We start from the raw sequence: 16,558 nt of genomic DNA on the forward strand, positions 1-16,558 counted from the left end.
ATGGGGCCTTACAATATTTGACTATTATACGCCCTAAAATATAGGGGACTGATTTTGGCACTGCTCTTTGCAAGTAGAGCACAAAAATTAAGTGGAGCAAAATAATCTTCTGTCAATGTATATTATCATCCTACATCTAGGCTCTAGCATCAAAGTTCATGCATATGAACATCTCATATTTTGGGTACAACAAAATCTAGTTTGCAGGAACCGAATTGGGTGGCTATCCAATAACTACATCTTAATAGTTCCACATTCATGCGCTTTGAGAACCACCTGCACGGCTACAGTTGAAACAAGGCTTCATTTGATATGGCGTAAAACGTTTTCATGGAAAACAATTTTCCCCTTTTCAATCATTTTACGTTGTTTGGTTGGATAAGGGATGGAAAACAATTTTCCATGACTCCCTCAAAGGTGGAAAACCCTTTTCCATTTGAAATGAGGAAAACCACTTTTCCTTCTTCCCTCCTTACCTCCCTCTCCTTTCTTCCCTTCAACCTTCACCATTTTCTCCCATTTTCCTTTAAAGGAAAACTAGTTTGGAATTGTGTTTTCCCTTAAAAAATGTTTTCCATGGAAAATCGTTTTACAATGAAAACGTTTTACGCCTTACCAAACGGAGCCTTAATCGTGACGTGGCTTACAACATTCATGTCACTGCTGGGAACACAAATTAGTAAGGCATCACCTTTGAGTCTTTGACCTATCATACATATTCCCACTCTCCCGTATACAAATAACAAATCTATTTAGTGACATCACATCGATATTCACTGATTCGAGGCTTTCATTTCTGCTGATAAGTGAACTAATCTCAAAAGGATTTTGAAGAGAACAAATTATAAATACAAGTAGACGCGGGTGCTTCCTTGGTCGATCTGTACTCTTCTGTTAGATACTCTAATTTGAGTCACCATCTAAACACTTGGACTAGCTAACTGTTTAACTATCTTCATTACAATCAGACACACACACCAATAAGAGAATGTGCTCTCATACTTTACTACATGATACTAAAAAGCTTGTGCATCAGTTACTAACATACTATACTGCAGGGAGAGGAGGGAAAGGGAAAGGGAAAGGGAAAGGGAAAGGGAGGGAGGGGAGTGGTCTTCATGTATTTGAGCAAGAGATGTCAAACTAGACTAAATGAAGCCCTTGCCTAGCCTACAAGGTGTCAACTGTCAACATCGCACCTCCATCCCATGTCCATGTACACGGGCATTACAATAAAAGAAAATGCATTATCTATAGCTGTTACTGGCCAGACTCCTGCAACTACACATGAGCTTCATCACTACTCGATAGTCGATAGAAGAACACATCTGATACAAGGATACATTTGAGCTTCAAAACACGGAGATTAACAAAATCAAGACTCCAGGCATGCATGCAGGGCACATTTAAACATTACAACAAGTCAACAACACACAAAGCCTTAGTCCCAAAATAATTTGGGCACATTTGAACATTCAGTTAGAAAAAGCAAATGCTGAAAGTGTCCATAAATACCAGTCACACTGATAAATGATACTTCATGTTTCGCTTTCAGATGACATTGATTGGAGAAGTGCTAATATAGAACCGCACAACAAATATAACAAAACCTGTAATAATATCAATAGCAAGACGGACAACTATTAGAACGGGGGAGGGGGGGAGGGCATTATAAGTAACCAAAATGAGAGATACCAGGGAAAGAATGGATAAATTAAAAGAAGTGCACATACAAACACTTTGCACAGAGGAATAAACAAATTCAACATCCATTGATGGGAGGTTGAACAAGGAACGAATGGTATCAAAGCTATTGTGGCTTTGGATAAAAGGCATTTTTCTCAATTGTTTCAGCTATCTACACAAGGAAAACTGACCAATAGCCACCCAAGGATAGATTCACAGCATGAATAGCAGAAACCCCAACTTTTTTTTTCCTTTTTAAAGTAAAACTTAATTGATACAGCAGGAGGTGGGGGTCGGAGACTTATGAACACATCAGTTTACTCACTTACCACCCATCCTTTTTATGACAGAGAGTTAGATGATGACTTCTTGGTAGTTAGCCTGGGTCCATCTTCTACAAACTGTAACACAAAAATAAAAACATGGAAGAGAAACTAAAATTAGATGATTCGGGTTCCACCAAGCAAATGACATGTACAAAAACAAAAATTCAGGAATCCTTAAAGGTATTTTCCTAACATCAAATATATGGTACTTATCCATATATAAGCAATCTGTTTACAAAAGAAATTAGTCTTTCACAAACAAAAATCAGATATTGTATCCTGGCCATTATATGCAAACATCACAAAGGATAAAATAAGATATGATAAGAATGAACATAGAGGTAAAATTGAAGTTTTAGCTATAAAATATATTTTACACAGATCAAGCACAAGGGGTTGGAACATCATATCAGAGAAGAGACTTACATAGCTAAACCAACTTCCATTTTTCAAGGGTCACTATAGGGTAACATCATGTCATTCTATCGCCATGACGAGTGCTTGAAGTTAAGCTTATCTATATTCCATCCTCCCTCAGGCTCCTTCCTTTTCATATTGCCGCCTCCCATACTATACATCCTTGCTTGCTCGTCTGCAAGGGAGTGTGAATTAATGCTGGAGCCCTGCCTAGAAACAATTGGCAGTGACTCATCTCTTCGTTCCACGTCCAAAACTCCTGGGCCAGAATTAAGATCTAGACCTTGTTTTCCCCATTTATGATTACTCCCAATTACACTGTTATTACCAGCATCTGGAAAAGGGTGAGAAACAACATATGCATGGGGATACTGAAAGGAAACTGCTGCTGGATTTCCAACCAACTGAGAAGGGATGGCAGAAATCCGCCCACCAGCAGTTGGGTCCATGAATCCTGATGACCCACCGGACAAAGCAGAAGTAGGGAGAGAAAAACTGGTCCCAAATGGCAAGACTGGATATTGAAAAGAGGACGGGTGAAAAGGCAAAGCAGGAGAAGATGATAATACTGATCCATTGTAGGAATCGGGATTAAATGACAAAGCTTTGGTCGGACCACCCACAACACGCTGATGACCACCACCTATCCCAACAATTGAACAAGCTTCTCTATCAGGTAAAACTGATGGTGTCATACTTACTGAGTAACTGGCTCCGGGAGGATACCAAGAAAAGCAGTTCCCAGTATCCGAGGTATTTATTCTAGGCCCAAAAGGGGGTTGGAAAGGCAAGTTCCCACTGTTAAATTGACGAGTTGGAATTTGTTCAAAAGGTAATTCCTCGGTCGCAGGCCCGTCATTCAAATCAAAATCCCTCTTACCACTTCCTGCACCATTAGAATACACACTGGATGTCGATGGTTTTGCATGCTGAGTCGAGACTTCAAATCTCTGAATGTTGCTAGCCATGTATCGTCCCACTTGGGTCATGTCTGAATCTTCATCAACTTTATTAAGATCAAGGTTAAGTCCTCCAGAGTTACGCAATGATGCAGTAGTCATAAGTTCACATACAGGAGTATTCCTAACATTGAACTCCTGGAGAGAACTTTCGTCTGCTACATTAAGGTCAATATCCAAAGGAAACCGAGCTGGTCTGTAAGCAGGGGCATCAGGAACAAGGGATTTTCTGGGCTCAGCTGGACGGAATGCACTTGTGGCTGCTGAACCTTTCCATCCAAGTTCCCGTTTATTCCAAAGCAAGTCATCAGGAGGAACGAAGGGGCCCTTAGCTGCAGCAGCCACTGTAACTGATGATGGAGGACCACATGATGCAGAGGATACAGGGATTTGCAAGGGGCTCACTGAACAAACAATATCTGGACAAGGACAAGAATCAAAGTTAGCAGGCTCACTATTCTTCCCCTCATCATCATCAAAGCCTTCATTCAAATCAAATCCAAGCTTTGTATCCACATCTGGAACTCCTGAAGCAGGTTGCGTAGAAACATCTTCTGTTGTGGCTCCATTCTCTTTACTCCCGTCTTCTCTTGCAGTTAACTTAATTTCTTCTTCATTTTGACGTAATTCTGCTTTCGACAGAGCAACATCAGTACTGCTTACTTGTGTAGCAGAACTGCCAGACTGGTGAACAGAAGATTCTTTCTTTTCGGAATTTTGATCCTGGCAGTTCCTGTCCTGATCTACATCAGCACAACACACAACAGGTTCACCTTCTTTCACAGGTGCAGAAGAAGGAGCACTCTCTTTTACCAATATCCTATTTCCTGCCTGACATGCAAGGCCACAGACAGCAACACCTTCGGGTTTTTCAGATTTGACGTCATTTAATACTGCAGCAGAGTGGTGACTCGTAACAGAAGAGGTCATCACTGGCTTCTCATTGGTATCCGTGGAATCAAATTTCATGGTTACAGCAAATGATTTTTGCTCAAATGTGATGTTGCTTTGAATCCCTTGACCAACCTTTCTGTGTTCATCGTCATGAGGACATAGTGCAGTATCTTTGAGAGCTTTTTGCTCGAAGTCATCATTCACAACCTTAACCTTATCTTCAACTTCCAAGGGAACAAGTCCCTGACTTGCAACTGGAAGCTCATTCACAACCTTAACCTTATCTTCAATTTTTCTGTTTGTAGTTTCAACACCAAGATCACCCATACTCCTTCCTGTAGTGCAAGCAACAGCGGCAGGAGAAGAAACAGTACCACGTTTTTCCTCCAATATCCCATTGTTCTTCAGGCAGCCTTCCGCATTCCGATGTAAATTCTCATTTTTAACACCACCCAGTTTGCTGATTTCTCCGCTGGCTTTTAGAACACCTGCAGCATTAATATGATGGTCAGAGCTAACATCCATGGTTGAATGACCTTGTTGAACAACATCATCACCATGCAGCTGTTTTGGATTTCCAACATGACTGCTACTGGAGTTTTCGGCCATTTTGGTGTTTCTGTTCGGAGAGGCAGCAGGTGAGACAATACCAGTCTTAGGTATTTCTCCAGCAGCTACACTGGCAAGCAGATTCATTCCAACATCATCCCCAGCTAACATTGGAGCGTTAGCTTCAGACAACTTAGCACAGCTTTCAATTAACGCATTCATAGAGCTGAAAGAAGAATCATGCACTTTACTTGACTTAATTTCATTGCTGGAGGGTGAGCAAGGAATCTTTGAGCCATTTGGCAATCTTCTCATATCACTGGTTCGTTGGTGTGCGGAACTTAAAGATCCATCGGGCTCATGAAATTGGTGACAATCGTGTTTATTACCCCTCGCAGAGGTATCTGACTGATCGTGCTTTTCTGAAAGTTCAGGAGAAGAAGCTCTACTATTTTTGCAGGAAGAATCCTCCAAAGAGCCTCCAGTATTGCTTTGCGCAGGACCTCGGCCTCGGTTGGGGATCTTGACAATAAGTTTATGATTGTTGCTTTCTGGAACATAAGCATCAATAGCGCTATGCGATACCTTCTCTACAGCGGAATTTCTGGCCATGGATGAGCTTTTATTTAATGCAGTTTCTCTGTGAAGACTTGAAGGACTATTAGCTTGCTTACGGTGCTTGGAACTACTGCCTACAGCTTTATTCAAACTCTTAGACCCAGACGTAGACCCCCTAGTGTCTTCTTTTCCACACATAACCATAATTTTAGCAGGGTCGCTAGAACACTGACTGTTTGTATGGGATTGGCTAGAACTGCTGCTTTTTTCTTCCCTTGTCCCTGGCTGAGGCTCAGAATTTCCACCATTAGCATTTATCCTGGACTGTCCATCCTTATGGTTATCAATAGCTGAAGTAGGAGACAATGTCGATCGTACACCCCCAGGATGTGAAGATGGAGGTTTGGAAGTAGAATCCCCTTGAACAAATTTCACTGAAGCAGATTTCAAGGCAGAGTGATGCGTGACAGAACTCCTAATCGCCGCATCGGATCCACTAGGGTTCCTATTACCACCATGAGAATGGTCATGCTGTGATCTACCTGACCACGGAACAGACTGACTTGAACCAGGTTTCACTTCATTGACGTTCATTTCAGCTTCCACGCGTTTCTTCCATGTGTCAACCAAACTCCTCGCTTTCTTCTGAATTTCAGAGTTTTTGTGCGACCGTAAATGATTAACAGATTTGCCAATGTTACACATCTGTAAAGCATTAAGGTTCACAGGAACCTTATCAAGTGCACGAAGTAAAACCAAGAGGAAATCATCCACAGACTTTTCACTGTGTTTTAGATTTCCTGAATCACCAAATTTACCCTTGTGAACTTCCTGGAGCCATTCATTTAATACATGCAAGCCTCTAAGCTGAACAAACTGATTAAGACAATCAAGCTTATCAGTAGCAGCAATAATACTAGCGAGCATGGATCTCCCTGCCAAGTCCATCTTTTTCTCACATTTCTCCGGCTGCATGAGTCGCACCAGCCTTACTACAGCTTCAGAATCAAAAAGTCCCCCTTTCTCAGAAAATTTAGCAATTTCTGAGTTCAACATGCTTTCTGATCTCAACTGACCAGAGTCTCCATCATCTGGTCTCGAGGATCGTTCTCGTTTAATGCCATCAAAAGATTGATCACCTCGTTCTCTCTTCTTCCCCTTTTTATGAGAAGAGAAGTTAGAGCTGCTATTCTGCACACTATCCGGACTATGTTTCAATGGAGATGTTGCTGCTGAACCATTCACTGGTCTCGGAGAACGAGGACCTTGCTGTTCTACCGATACATGCATTTCTATACGTGTTTTATGCAAGAGTTGATATACTTCTTCCTGCCGACCCTGGGAAATTCATCCAAAGAAAATTTAAGTGCCAAAAACAAGAGGAAGCAGACACTCCAGAATAGATTAAAAAAAACATAAACCAACTGTAAAAGAGAACTATAAAGAACTTACATCAATATAATCCTGATCAGTCAGCCACCACAGACACTTGTTTGTAATATCATAAACTCGCCGACACACAAAAGAAGAAACCCCTGGTGGAAGTTCAACACCTTTAGGCAAAAATGCAACTTTACACGGGTGAAGTAATGATGCAGCAGGAATCTCATCACTGTGGAATGAGTAGAAAACTTCGTTCGGCGCAGCTTCAAGCGCAACGCCTTTCAAAAGTTTAACTTCAGCAGGTCGATAAAGCCAATTCACACGGAGCGTTAAATTACTTTCTCTTTCAGATGACCAACAACGAATTATACCTACAAAAGGTGGAGAGTCTTCGGCTGGCTTAAAAAGGGCACAGTCACCAACACTAATCTTACGACCGTCCTACAAAACAACAGGGCCTTATTAAAAATTGCTAGCATGAACCAAAAGGGAGCTTGTAAAACATCAAACAATTAACAAAACTGAAAACTAGAGAAGTTCAAGCAATGAAATATGCAGACTGTAAAAAATATCTGTTAGTAGTGTGTGCAACTGTGCATGTTTCACAGTAGAAAATTAAATAAGAAAACTATGGCTAATCCGCACAAGAGTCTTAAGGGAAATACTGAAACATGATACACCAAGTCCAACCCTGAAGACCACTACGAAATGAATAAAAAAATGACAAATATAGACATACAAAAAAAATATGAAAGTCGGTTTTTAAAATCCTAAATCTACTACCCAATTAACGAGCAGAACAATGCCAAAGCTAGCAAGTGATCATCATGATTTTCAGCAACTAGTAACCCTTGCATAACAACTCCGGGGTAGTAATAGGGTGAGGGGGTATAGGAAGCAGAAGCAGAAGCAGAAGCAGATTACATTATAAAGAGATTTTTCTTAAGGTATGAACCAGGAAAGAGAAGGAATTCAATAGAATCACCTGAAAAAATTGGTTTCTTTGCACCCATTAGGTTTTTTATTTTGCAAACATCGATAAAATCAGCATAAGGATAAGAAAAAAAGAGGGGAATAAGCAGTAAAATAAAAGAAAAATAAAATAGACGACGTGTACCGTGTACGTACTTCTTTTAGTGAGTTCCGGGATAAATTTTAGGCCTACGTGTCTCCGTGGTTATTTCTACATAACAATATATCGCTGGTGCAACTTCCAATAATAAACACCTGTTTATGTTTCCAAATCAAAGTACCTCAACATAAAGCATAGATTGAGATAATTACAATTCCCATTGTCAAGATTTTCTTTGATGTTTGTATTAATAAAATTATTAATTACTTAAAGGGGAACAACTGGGTCTTGTAGGAAAAGGATGAGAGTAAGAAAGATAAAGGTTTTTAAGATCTAGATGAATTGCCGGGAAACTTTAGCTCCAAACCAACATATACTATCATTAGAAGCTCGAGTGTCAATTAGGTTACTTTGGACATTAATGCGGTACTACACTATTTTTTCCTCTTTTTGTTGTCCCATTTGCTTCTGCACAGTTTTTTATGCACACAATTGAATATAAATATTTTCAACTATGCATTATATAAAGTAATAAAAATTTTAAAAAATAAGTTAATTTTCAAAACTAGACATCAAGAAGATCCTGCCTTTTGGACAGAAAACTGCCTTTTGCATAGTTTTTGATGCACAATTAAGCATAAATATCTTCAACAACGCATTATAAAAATTTTGTAAGAAGTTAAGTTTTAAAACTAAATTTTGAGACGAACCTAACAAGATCACACGAGTATGTTTTCTCTTACTTGAATCAATGAAATGGCCACAATTTATATCCCTTCAAATGAAATTTCTATATGGGACAAACAAATAGGAATGAGGGGTTATTTTCCAATGGGTTACGCCTTACGCGCGAGAAAAACTAATGAATTGACAGTAAAGAAGTCCGTGAAAACCCGTAGGTTAGTCAAGTACAGCCCAAAAACCTCATGAGAAACGGGCATCTAAATCCCAAAAATCACTTGAAAAATAATAAAAAACTTCATATTAACGCTAACAATGCCACCAAAACTCTCTTTCCTAAACAGAAAAGTATGCATATTATGGAAATTTGTAATGCCAAGTGACAGAGGGCTTTTGCTACTTAAACCTCCCAAATACCAGTATACTTCTCGAATAAATGCCACAAAATACAAGTGTAGAGCTCCTTATTCCCTGTATTCTCAACATGCCTCGACAAAGCTTCAGCCATGGGGCGAGGTGAAGGGACTATTCTTAGTATTCTATCAGAAGGAGATAATTTCATGAGAACCTTGATGAGAACGACACTGCCGACCGTTTAATACTCTTATAGATATTGAACTCATAAACCACAAAAGTATCCTTGCAAGGAAAAACTCCCTCCCCTCCCCCTCCCCCCCCCCCCCCCCCCACACACACACACCCTCCCTCACAATTTGGATGCATACAAGTCAACTATGTCGCTATCCAACTCGTCTACTTAATTGGGGGGTCCATGATTTTAGCACAAAATGGAGTGTCAAAGTGTATTCCCTATGTCAGAGGTTTGACGATCCAACACGAGAACTTGAGGTGAAATGTAGATAAGGTTGGCAGTTGGCACAAAGTCATACTAGCTTCAAATATGTAGTTCAGTTACTTTATTCAATGGTACCTATCTTTCAAAATTAACACTTTGTTTGGATAAAAGGAAAGGTAAGGAAGGGGAACAAGCCCCCTAGTTTGGATAAAGTTTAAGGGGAAGGGGATGGATCAATGTTGCCGCCGTATTTAATCAACATCATCACTCCAAAATTGGAGAGATTTAAAGGGAAAATAAAGCTCACCTTCCTCCTCCCCTTTCTCCTTGTTCCCCCTTCCTTTCCCTTCTATATTGATATCCAAACACACCAAAAGTATAAACACACATCATCTATAATAGCACAAGCTTGAGAAAAATGAAAGTTTGCTGGAAAGAGTTTCTCTGCGCACTTTTTCATATAAATAAACATTAATCCTAAAAACATTTATCTATCCTCGGTAATAATAACTCCTCCAAATCAAAAAAATATTGATCTTCAACAGATAAAAAATCAAAAAAAAAAAAAAATAACTTGAATAAGCACAAATACCTTCAATAAACAAGAAGCTGAAGAACCATTTGAATCAATAACACCTACTACAGTCTTCGTCGTCGGAGAGACTGTCCACATGTGCCGACTCAATTTGCTATTTTCCCGTCCATGCATAATACCCTTGCATTTTCCCCTTCTTCCGCTTCCAACATCAATTCCAACCCTAATTTCTCCAACAAAAACCCTAATTCACACAAATTCAACTTACATAAACCCCCAAAATCAGCTCCAGTTCCACAATCTCTAACATCAATTTAAACCCTAACTTCTAACCAATTTCGATACCTGCAAACCTCTCAGTAACACCTCCAGATTCCGATTTTCAAATTCGATCTTATCTTCCCCAGAAAATAATCAAAGTTAGCTTTTCTCTTGGTTGTTTCCCCCAAAATTATCGCTGGACTAGGGTTTGCAATAAACTCCCAACTTTATATTTATATAAATATATAAATAGCAAAAACCCTAATAAATCGATCCGATTGAAGCTGGCTGAAAATCTCCAGATCCAAAAACAAGAGAGAGATACAGATAGACAGAGAAAACCCCGAGTGTATAGAGAGAAAATCGATGGGAGAGAATATCGCCGATCTACCCAGAAATTGAGGAGAGAGAAAATCAAATTCGAGGAGAGAGAAAATCGACAAAAATTAAAACCCCCAAATTTTACAAAACTGGATTTTATTTGTAGTTTTTTTTTTTAGTGGGAAAAATGGATGTGTTCTGTAAAATACTCCAATTTTTCTAATTATGGTAAACTTTCTTTTTCCACTTTTTTTTTTTACTTTTTTGTTTTATGTGAATTGTACTCTTCCATAAAAATAAGCATGAATTTTACTTTTAACCAACGCTTATCATGTTTGGATTTGTTTTTACGGATATTTCATGAAATACCCCGAGTTTTGAAATAATTCACCATGCCCATCAAGTTCCAATAATTCACCAAATATCCTTGATAATTAACTTAATTTCCAAAATACTCTTACTTTAAACGGTCCGTTAGTCCGCCGTTAGCCTAGTTTCATAATTCACCAAATACCCTTATTATTAAACTTATTTCACTAAATGCTCTAAACTTAAAAATAGTTATTCTGATGTTCCAACGACTAGTTTTTTCGTTTGAAAAGTAGTTGTTGGTCTTGCTTGGCTATAAAAACCCATTTTCTGAATGTTTCTTGTAATTTAGATGTTGTTTTGCTTTGCTTTGCTAATTTCATTAGATTTGTATCATGAGTTTTGTTTCAAAATCATCATCCGCACACAATGAGTCCACATATATTGGAGTACCTAACCAATTTTGTTATTGTGATAGGAAATCTGTCATCTGCGAAGCTCCGATACCACACTCAATAATCCACAAAGGTTGTACTACAAGTGTGATCCTAACAATCTGAGATGGTGCAAGGAGTAGTTGAGCAAGAAAACACGGGGCAGCAACATGAAGGATAATACAGGGGAAGCTTAGACGAAGGAGAAAGTACTGAAAATAGGGGAAACAGTAAGATGCAATAGGACTTAAAGCAAATGAAGAAAAAGCTGATACTGTAATGTCAATACAAGGCATCTTACTTTGATTTTGAAATGAAGAAAGGCTAATCCTATTTATGTCATGGTTTGGGATGGACATGCAGAACTTAGGACTCAGGAGAGCACGCAAGTACTTTTAGCAAAGAAAGGTTAGGACTTCAGAGAACTCTTAGCAAAGAAATTGGGAGGCAACCAACATGTGAAAGAAGTCCGAGGGCAGGGTCTTATTATTGGTATAGAGCTGGATGTACAAGCTGGCCCGCTAGTGCTTGTCGAAATTCAGGAATGTTAAATTGTTAATATTAACTACTGGAAAAGGAAAATAGTGAGATTGGTTCCTCCACTGACCATATTAGAACAGGAGCTCGAAACAAGTTTTGAGATTCTCCTCAAGTGTTTCCCGTCCCTGGGTTGAAGCAGTTGAGTTGAATTTGTGTACGATAAGTCGATGCTTGTCAAATTTCCTTGTGACATCAATAGATCCAAAGCTCATAATTGGCATCGTAGCTGTAAATCAAGAATAAGTTTTCCTACTAGCTTCTCTTTGGATTATGCCTTGGGTTTAATGTACAAATTGTCATTTCAAGATATCACATTCGTTAATCAGAACATTGATTTTCTTTGATGTTTGGATTCTTTTCATAAGTATCTTTCTCCTTTATTATAAGGCGTAGTTTGTTATTTTGATACCTATAAATTGCGTAGCTTTGTATTGAGTGGAACCCACAATCAACATTATTATTTTCTCTTCTTACTACGTTTGTTCATAATTAACCTTTAGATATTATCACGACTTTAGTGGATCGAGAAGGCATAAGCAAACAATAAGCAACGACTAATTTCCAAACGAAAAAACTAGCTGTTGGAATACCAGAATAACTATTTTAAGGTTGGGGCATTTGGTGAAAAAAGTTTAATAATAGGGGTATTTCGTGAAATAATTTTTTTTAAAATGGGCATTTGGTGAATTATGCAAAAACTAGGCTGGCGGACAAACGGACCGTTATCAGTAAGGGTACTTTGGGCATTAAGTCAATTGTCAGAGGTATTTGGTGAATTATTGGAACTTGATGGGCATTTGGTGAATTACTTCAAAACTCGAGGGTATTTCATGAAATATCCGTTGTTTTTATTTATTTCGGCTCTAATAAGATAAGATCCAAGGATTAATAAGTGTATTGTATATTTCTTTGACTCTTTTATTCTTATTCAGTTAATATAATTTGATTTAATACTATTCCATAGACCATATTGTTATTTAAACATAAGGTAAAATATATTGTAGTAATGAGATTTGTTGTATTGATAAATAATTTCAATTGAAAAAAAATCATTATAAAAAAATATTAATGATAAAATATTGTGCATTGGCAAACGTGACTAAAGAAATATGTAAACTAAATAAGAACAAGTGAAATACGGAGTATACAATAAGGTGCACCACCTCTACCTAGAATTGGATAGCAGCTACTGCACGACCAGTGCCAATTGTTCATGACCCATGCCAGGCTCGTGCACGACTCGTGCTCGGTTGCTTTCTATGGCTTCCTTCCTTTCCAATGCAACGTAAGGGCTGCATCACCTATGCATGGATGATGCCTCTATCTTCCCCTATTCTCTTCTTCACTTCTCTATTGCATAAATATCGTGCTAGTTCAAGTGCATAGGCTTAACTTGGTGGACGATTTTCACCCATACTTATCCTTCTCTTTGCGGGAGCCTTCGATGATAGTGATCAAGTGGGATGACCAGGATGCCACGAAGCTTGACTCGAACTCCATCAGTATGGTCAATCTCTCTTTTGGATTAGCGGGACATCCATACTCTGTGCGTCGCTTTAGCTTGGCCTGAAACTAGGGATAGATGAGCTCTCCGTAGAAAACAAGCAAAGAAAGGCAATAGAATAAGAATAGCTCTAAATGCAACAATATACAACTAAAATACGCTTATATGTGCACAAAAGAGATACTAATTGGCTCATAAAGATGTGCTAATTACAAGAACATCACATACATCAAACAATGTAAATGTTTATTAGCTCAAAACTTCCGGTTGAAGTTTTTTTTTTTTTACAAATTTTTAACTATGTACTCCGTATCACATATTAAATTAACTTTCCCATACTATGAAATATGTTTGATTTAGCATATTATTTTTAACTTTATCACACCTTCATACATAATTTTCCATATTTTTAACTATAAATCAACGTACTATGGGAAACAATCTATTTTTGTTGGAAGTTCTTGGTTGGGAAGTCAAAAGAAAAGAGTGTAAAAGGTGATTAGTGTTTTTATCCCACATTGAAAGAATTATTCTTTTCCTCATTGTTTATATATTGGGTTGAGGGTGTAATTCTTAATTGAGAAAGTGTGAGAGTGGTATGGGTGAACACATAGCGCACACACACGCCAACATGCCAGGTCGGGTCGGGTAGGCTAGGCTTCAGGATCTTGAGGAATGCAATGCTCGGGCGTAGGGTGGGTTTTACTTTTTGGTACCTGGTTGTTTTCTCTTCCCAATTTTGATCACATAATCAAAATTTTCATTGCTTCCCAAAAACACAATATATAGTTTCCAAAAAAATCAAACACGCTATTTATCTCTCAAAAGTTGCTCTCAGTTTTGGGCATAAGTTATGACTCCATTCGGGTTTGTGACGACCGCTTTATTTTCTACTGCACAGTGAGGTAGCGCGAAATCATCTTTTAGGATATTGGGTGTTCACGACGCATCAATTGTTCCATCAATTCATTCATCTATCATATAAGTTTGTTCTATTTTTTGGCATTATTGAAACAATTTCATCCACACTCACAGTGTGTTTGATAGCTTGACTTTAACGAGGAAAACTATGTAAAAATGTAGAAATTTATAAACCTCTATTTACCCTGTTTGTTTATTGATAGAAAATTATGGAAAAGTAAAAGTGTGGAAAACATTTTAGTTATAATTGGGTCTTTTATTTTTATTTTTCATGTAAAGTATATAGTTTATAATCGGGCCATTTAGTTTTTCATAGTTTCATTTCCCCTATAAAATTAAAGGAAAATTCATGGAAAACTTTGTATATCTAACTTTCTCTTATTAATCTCAACACAATTTTCCTCATTAAACTAACCAAACAATGAAAAACCAGGTTAAATATTCTATGAAAAACTTCTACATGCCACTTGACGCTCTCCCTCGATCCATAAGTCTATTAATCCGCTTCCATTTAAAAAATGAGAAACATTTGGTTGTTTAAGATTTGAACCCACGACCTTCAGTTCCAACACTAGAGCATTAACCAATTAAGCTATAACCCTTTATATGTTATCTTTGCAAAATTAATATTAATATAATATAGAATAATTATCTTGTGAAAAAAAATTCAAACATAATTTCATTAAAGAATATAATAATTAATTGTTATCCACATAATAGTCCGGAGCATCGCGCGGGCCGAAACACTAGTTATACAAGTGAAAATTAGTAATTTCTTTAATTTTCATTCCCCATAATTCCATAGTTTTGATTTCCACATATTTCACCACTAACTAGTTTTTGGTCCCGTTCGATTAACGGGTTAATTATATGTTGGTAGTGTAATGGAGTTTAGAAGTTACGTTGGCTGTTAAGCATATGTTAGAAAGTGTTTAAACCAAATGACAATAATAAAACTTTACGACCTATGAAGTCTTGTCTTTTTAATCATTACATTTTTCTACTTATGTTCATCTCCCCTGGAAAAATAGATTCACTTTAATCACCTATTACCACCAGTAACATATCATTTGTACAAAAATCAAACAAAACTGTTACATTGTACGACTATACTCATGATATTCAATTAAGGGAAAGGTTACCAAATTCTAACTATTGAACTATATTGACAAAACTTTTCATATAGGAGAACTAAAATTAATTGTAAGTCCCCTAAAAACAAAAATATACAAATAAAATCCACCTAAAAGTCTCAAAATGTTGACGACGATTTACCTACATTTAATCATTTGCATGAAAGCCATACATTATAAGATTCTTCTTCTTTGCAAAATGAATTGCAACTAACTATGCAAGAAAAATAAACAACATACTTCCAATATGCTTAAGAAAAATCAAGAACAACATGCTTAGAGGGGGGGGGGGGGGGTACTACAACTTGAATTGCATGCATGAAAATAAAAAAATCAAATGTTGAAATAAAACACCCTATAACCTCCAACCGCTTCAAAAAGGATCAGTCAAAAATCCTATTAAGAGGAGGTTAAATTTTGAATGAACGCCACAGAAGAATGAGAGAAGACTTGGGGATTTAATCGAATTAACATTGAAAATAATTAAGGTTGGGGAGTTAATGGGAAGATGAAGAACGGGGAAGGTTGTTTAGGCATAGTCAAGTTGAATATTGATTCTAATTTTTGGTACTCCTCCGTCTCATTTCTATAGTCCTATTTTTAGTTTGAGCGTCCCAAAATTAAGAAAAATCAAGAACAATGTGCTTAGAGAGGGGGGGGGGGGGGGAGGTGGTACTACAACTTGAATTGCATGCATGAAAATAAACAATCGAAATGTTGAATTAAAACACCATATAATCTCCTACCGTTTTAAAACGAACCAGTCAAATAGTCTATTAGTGGGAGGTTAAATTTTGAGTGAATACTACAGGAGAAGGGTAGAAGATTTGAGGATTGAATTAAATTGACATTGAAAATAATTATGGCTGGGGAGTTAATGGGAAGTTGAAGAATGGGGAAGATGAAGTAGGGGACGGTCGTTTAGGCATAATAAATTTTAGTATTGATCCTAATTTTTGGTACTCGATCCCTCCATCCCATTTGTATAGTTCTGTTTCTATTTTGAGCGTCCCAGAATTATAGTCGTGTTTCTAGTTTTTGCCATTAAGTTTTCCGCTTTCTCATGTGCTTATTAATCTAAAATGCACTGAAAACCCAACAAAACTTCCTCATGTACTATATTTCAATTCTTCATGTACTATATTCCTTTTTCTATGTACCTATATTCCACTTTCTCATACAAATCAATTATCAATGTACTACTCCCTCCATTCCTTTTTGTTGTTCCCATTTCCTTTTTTGGCGTTTCTTTTTGTTGTCCCCCTACTGAATCTTTACT

At 37.6% G+C, this 16,558-nt stretch overlaps 1 protein-coding gene across 3 annotated transcripts; it reads right to left on the reverse strand.

Annotated features, from left to right (window-relative positions):
* Positions 1 to 822: 822 nt before the first annotated feature.
* On the reverse strand, positions 823 to 10,596 carry LOC110788123 (uncharacterized). Of its 3 annotated transcripts, none has more exons than XM_021992768.2 (5): positions 9,914 to 10,595; positions 6,842 to 7,213; positions 2,439 to 6,727; positions 2,016 to 2,087; positions 823 to 1,328 (listed from the first exon to the last, which is right to left on the reverse strand). In XM_021992768.2, exons 1-3 carry the CDS (start codon positions 10,028 to 10,030, stop codon positions 2,495 to 2,497), a joined length of 4,722 nt encoding a protein of 1,573 aa, XP_021848460.2. In that variant the 5' UTR covers positions 10,031 to 10,595; the 3' UTR covers positions 823 to 1,328; positions 2,016 to 2,087; positions 2,439 to 2,494. The 3 variants fall into 3 exon arrangements, with proteins under 3 accessions (XP_021848460.2, XP_056684235.1, XP_021848459.2); XM_056828257.1 differs by having other exon boundaries at positions 825 to 1,281; XM_021992767.2 differs by lacking the exon at positions 823 to 1,328 and having other exon boundaries at positions 1,693 to 2,087; positions 9,914 to 10,596.
* Positions 10,597 to 16,558: the final 5,962 nt, after the last annotated feature.

The sequence above is a fragment of the Spinacia oleracea genome, chromosome 5, assembly GCF_020520425.1.
Source record: "Spinacia oleracea cultivar Varoflay chromosome 5, BTI_SOV_V1, whole genome shotgun sequence".
In the NCBI taxonomy this organism is placed as follows: Eukaryota; Viridiplantae; Streptophyta; class Magnoliopsida; order Caryophyllales; family Amaranthaceae; genus Spinacia; species Spinacia oleracea.

Excerpts from the sequence above, each read along its gene's own strand:
- LOC110788123 (XM_021992768.2), bottom strand. The coding sequence starts at position 10,030 with ATGCATGGACGGGAAAATAGCAAATTGAGTCGGCACATGTGGACAGTC. Across the intron at positions 7,214-9,913 it reads CAGCTTCTTGTTTATTGAAG|GACGGTCGTAAGATTAGTGT; the intron begins GTATTTGTGCTT and ends GTTGTTTTGTAG. Across the intron at positions 6,728-6,841 it reads CTGATCAGGATTATATTGAT|GGTCGGCAGGAAGAAGTATA; the intron begins GTAAGTTCTTTA and ends TGAATTTCCCAG.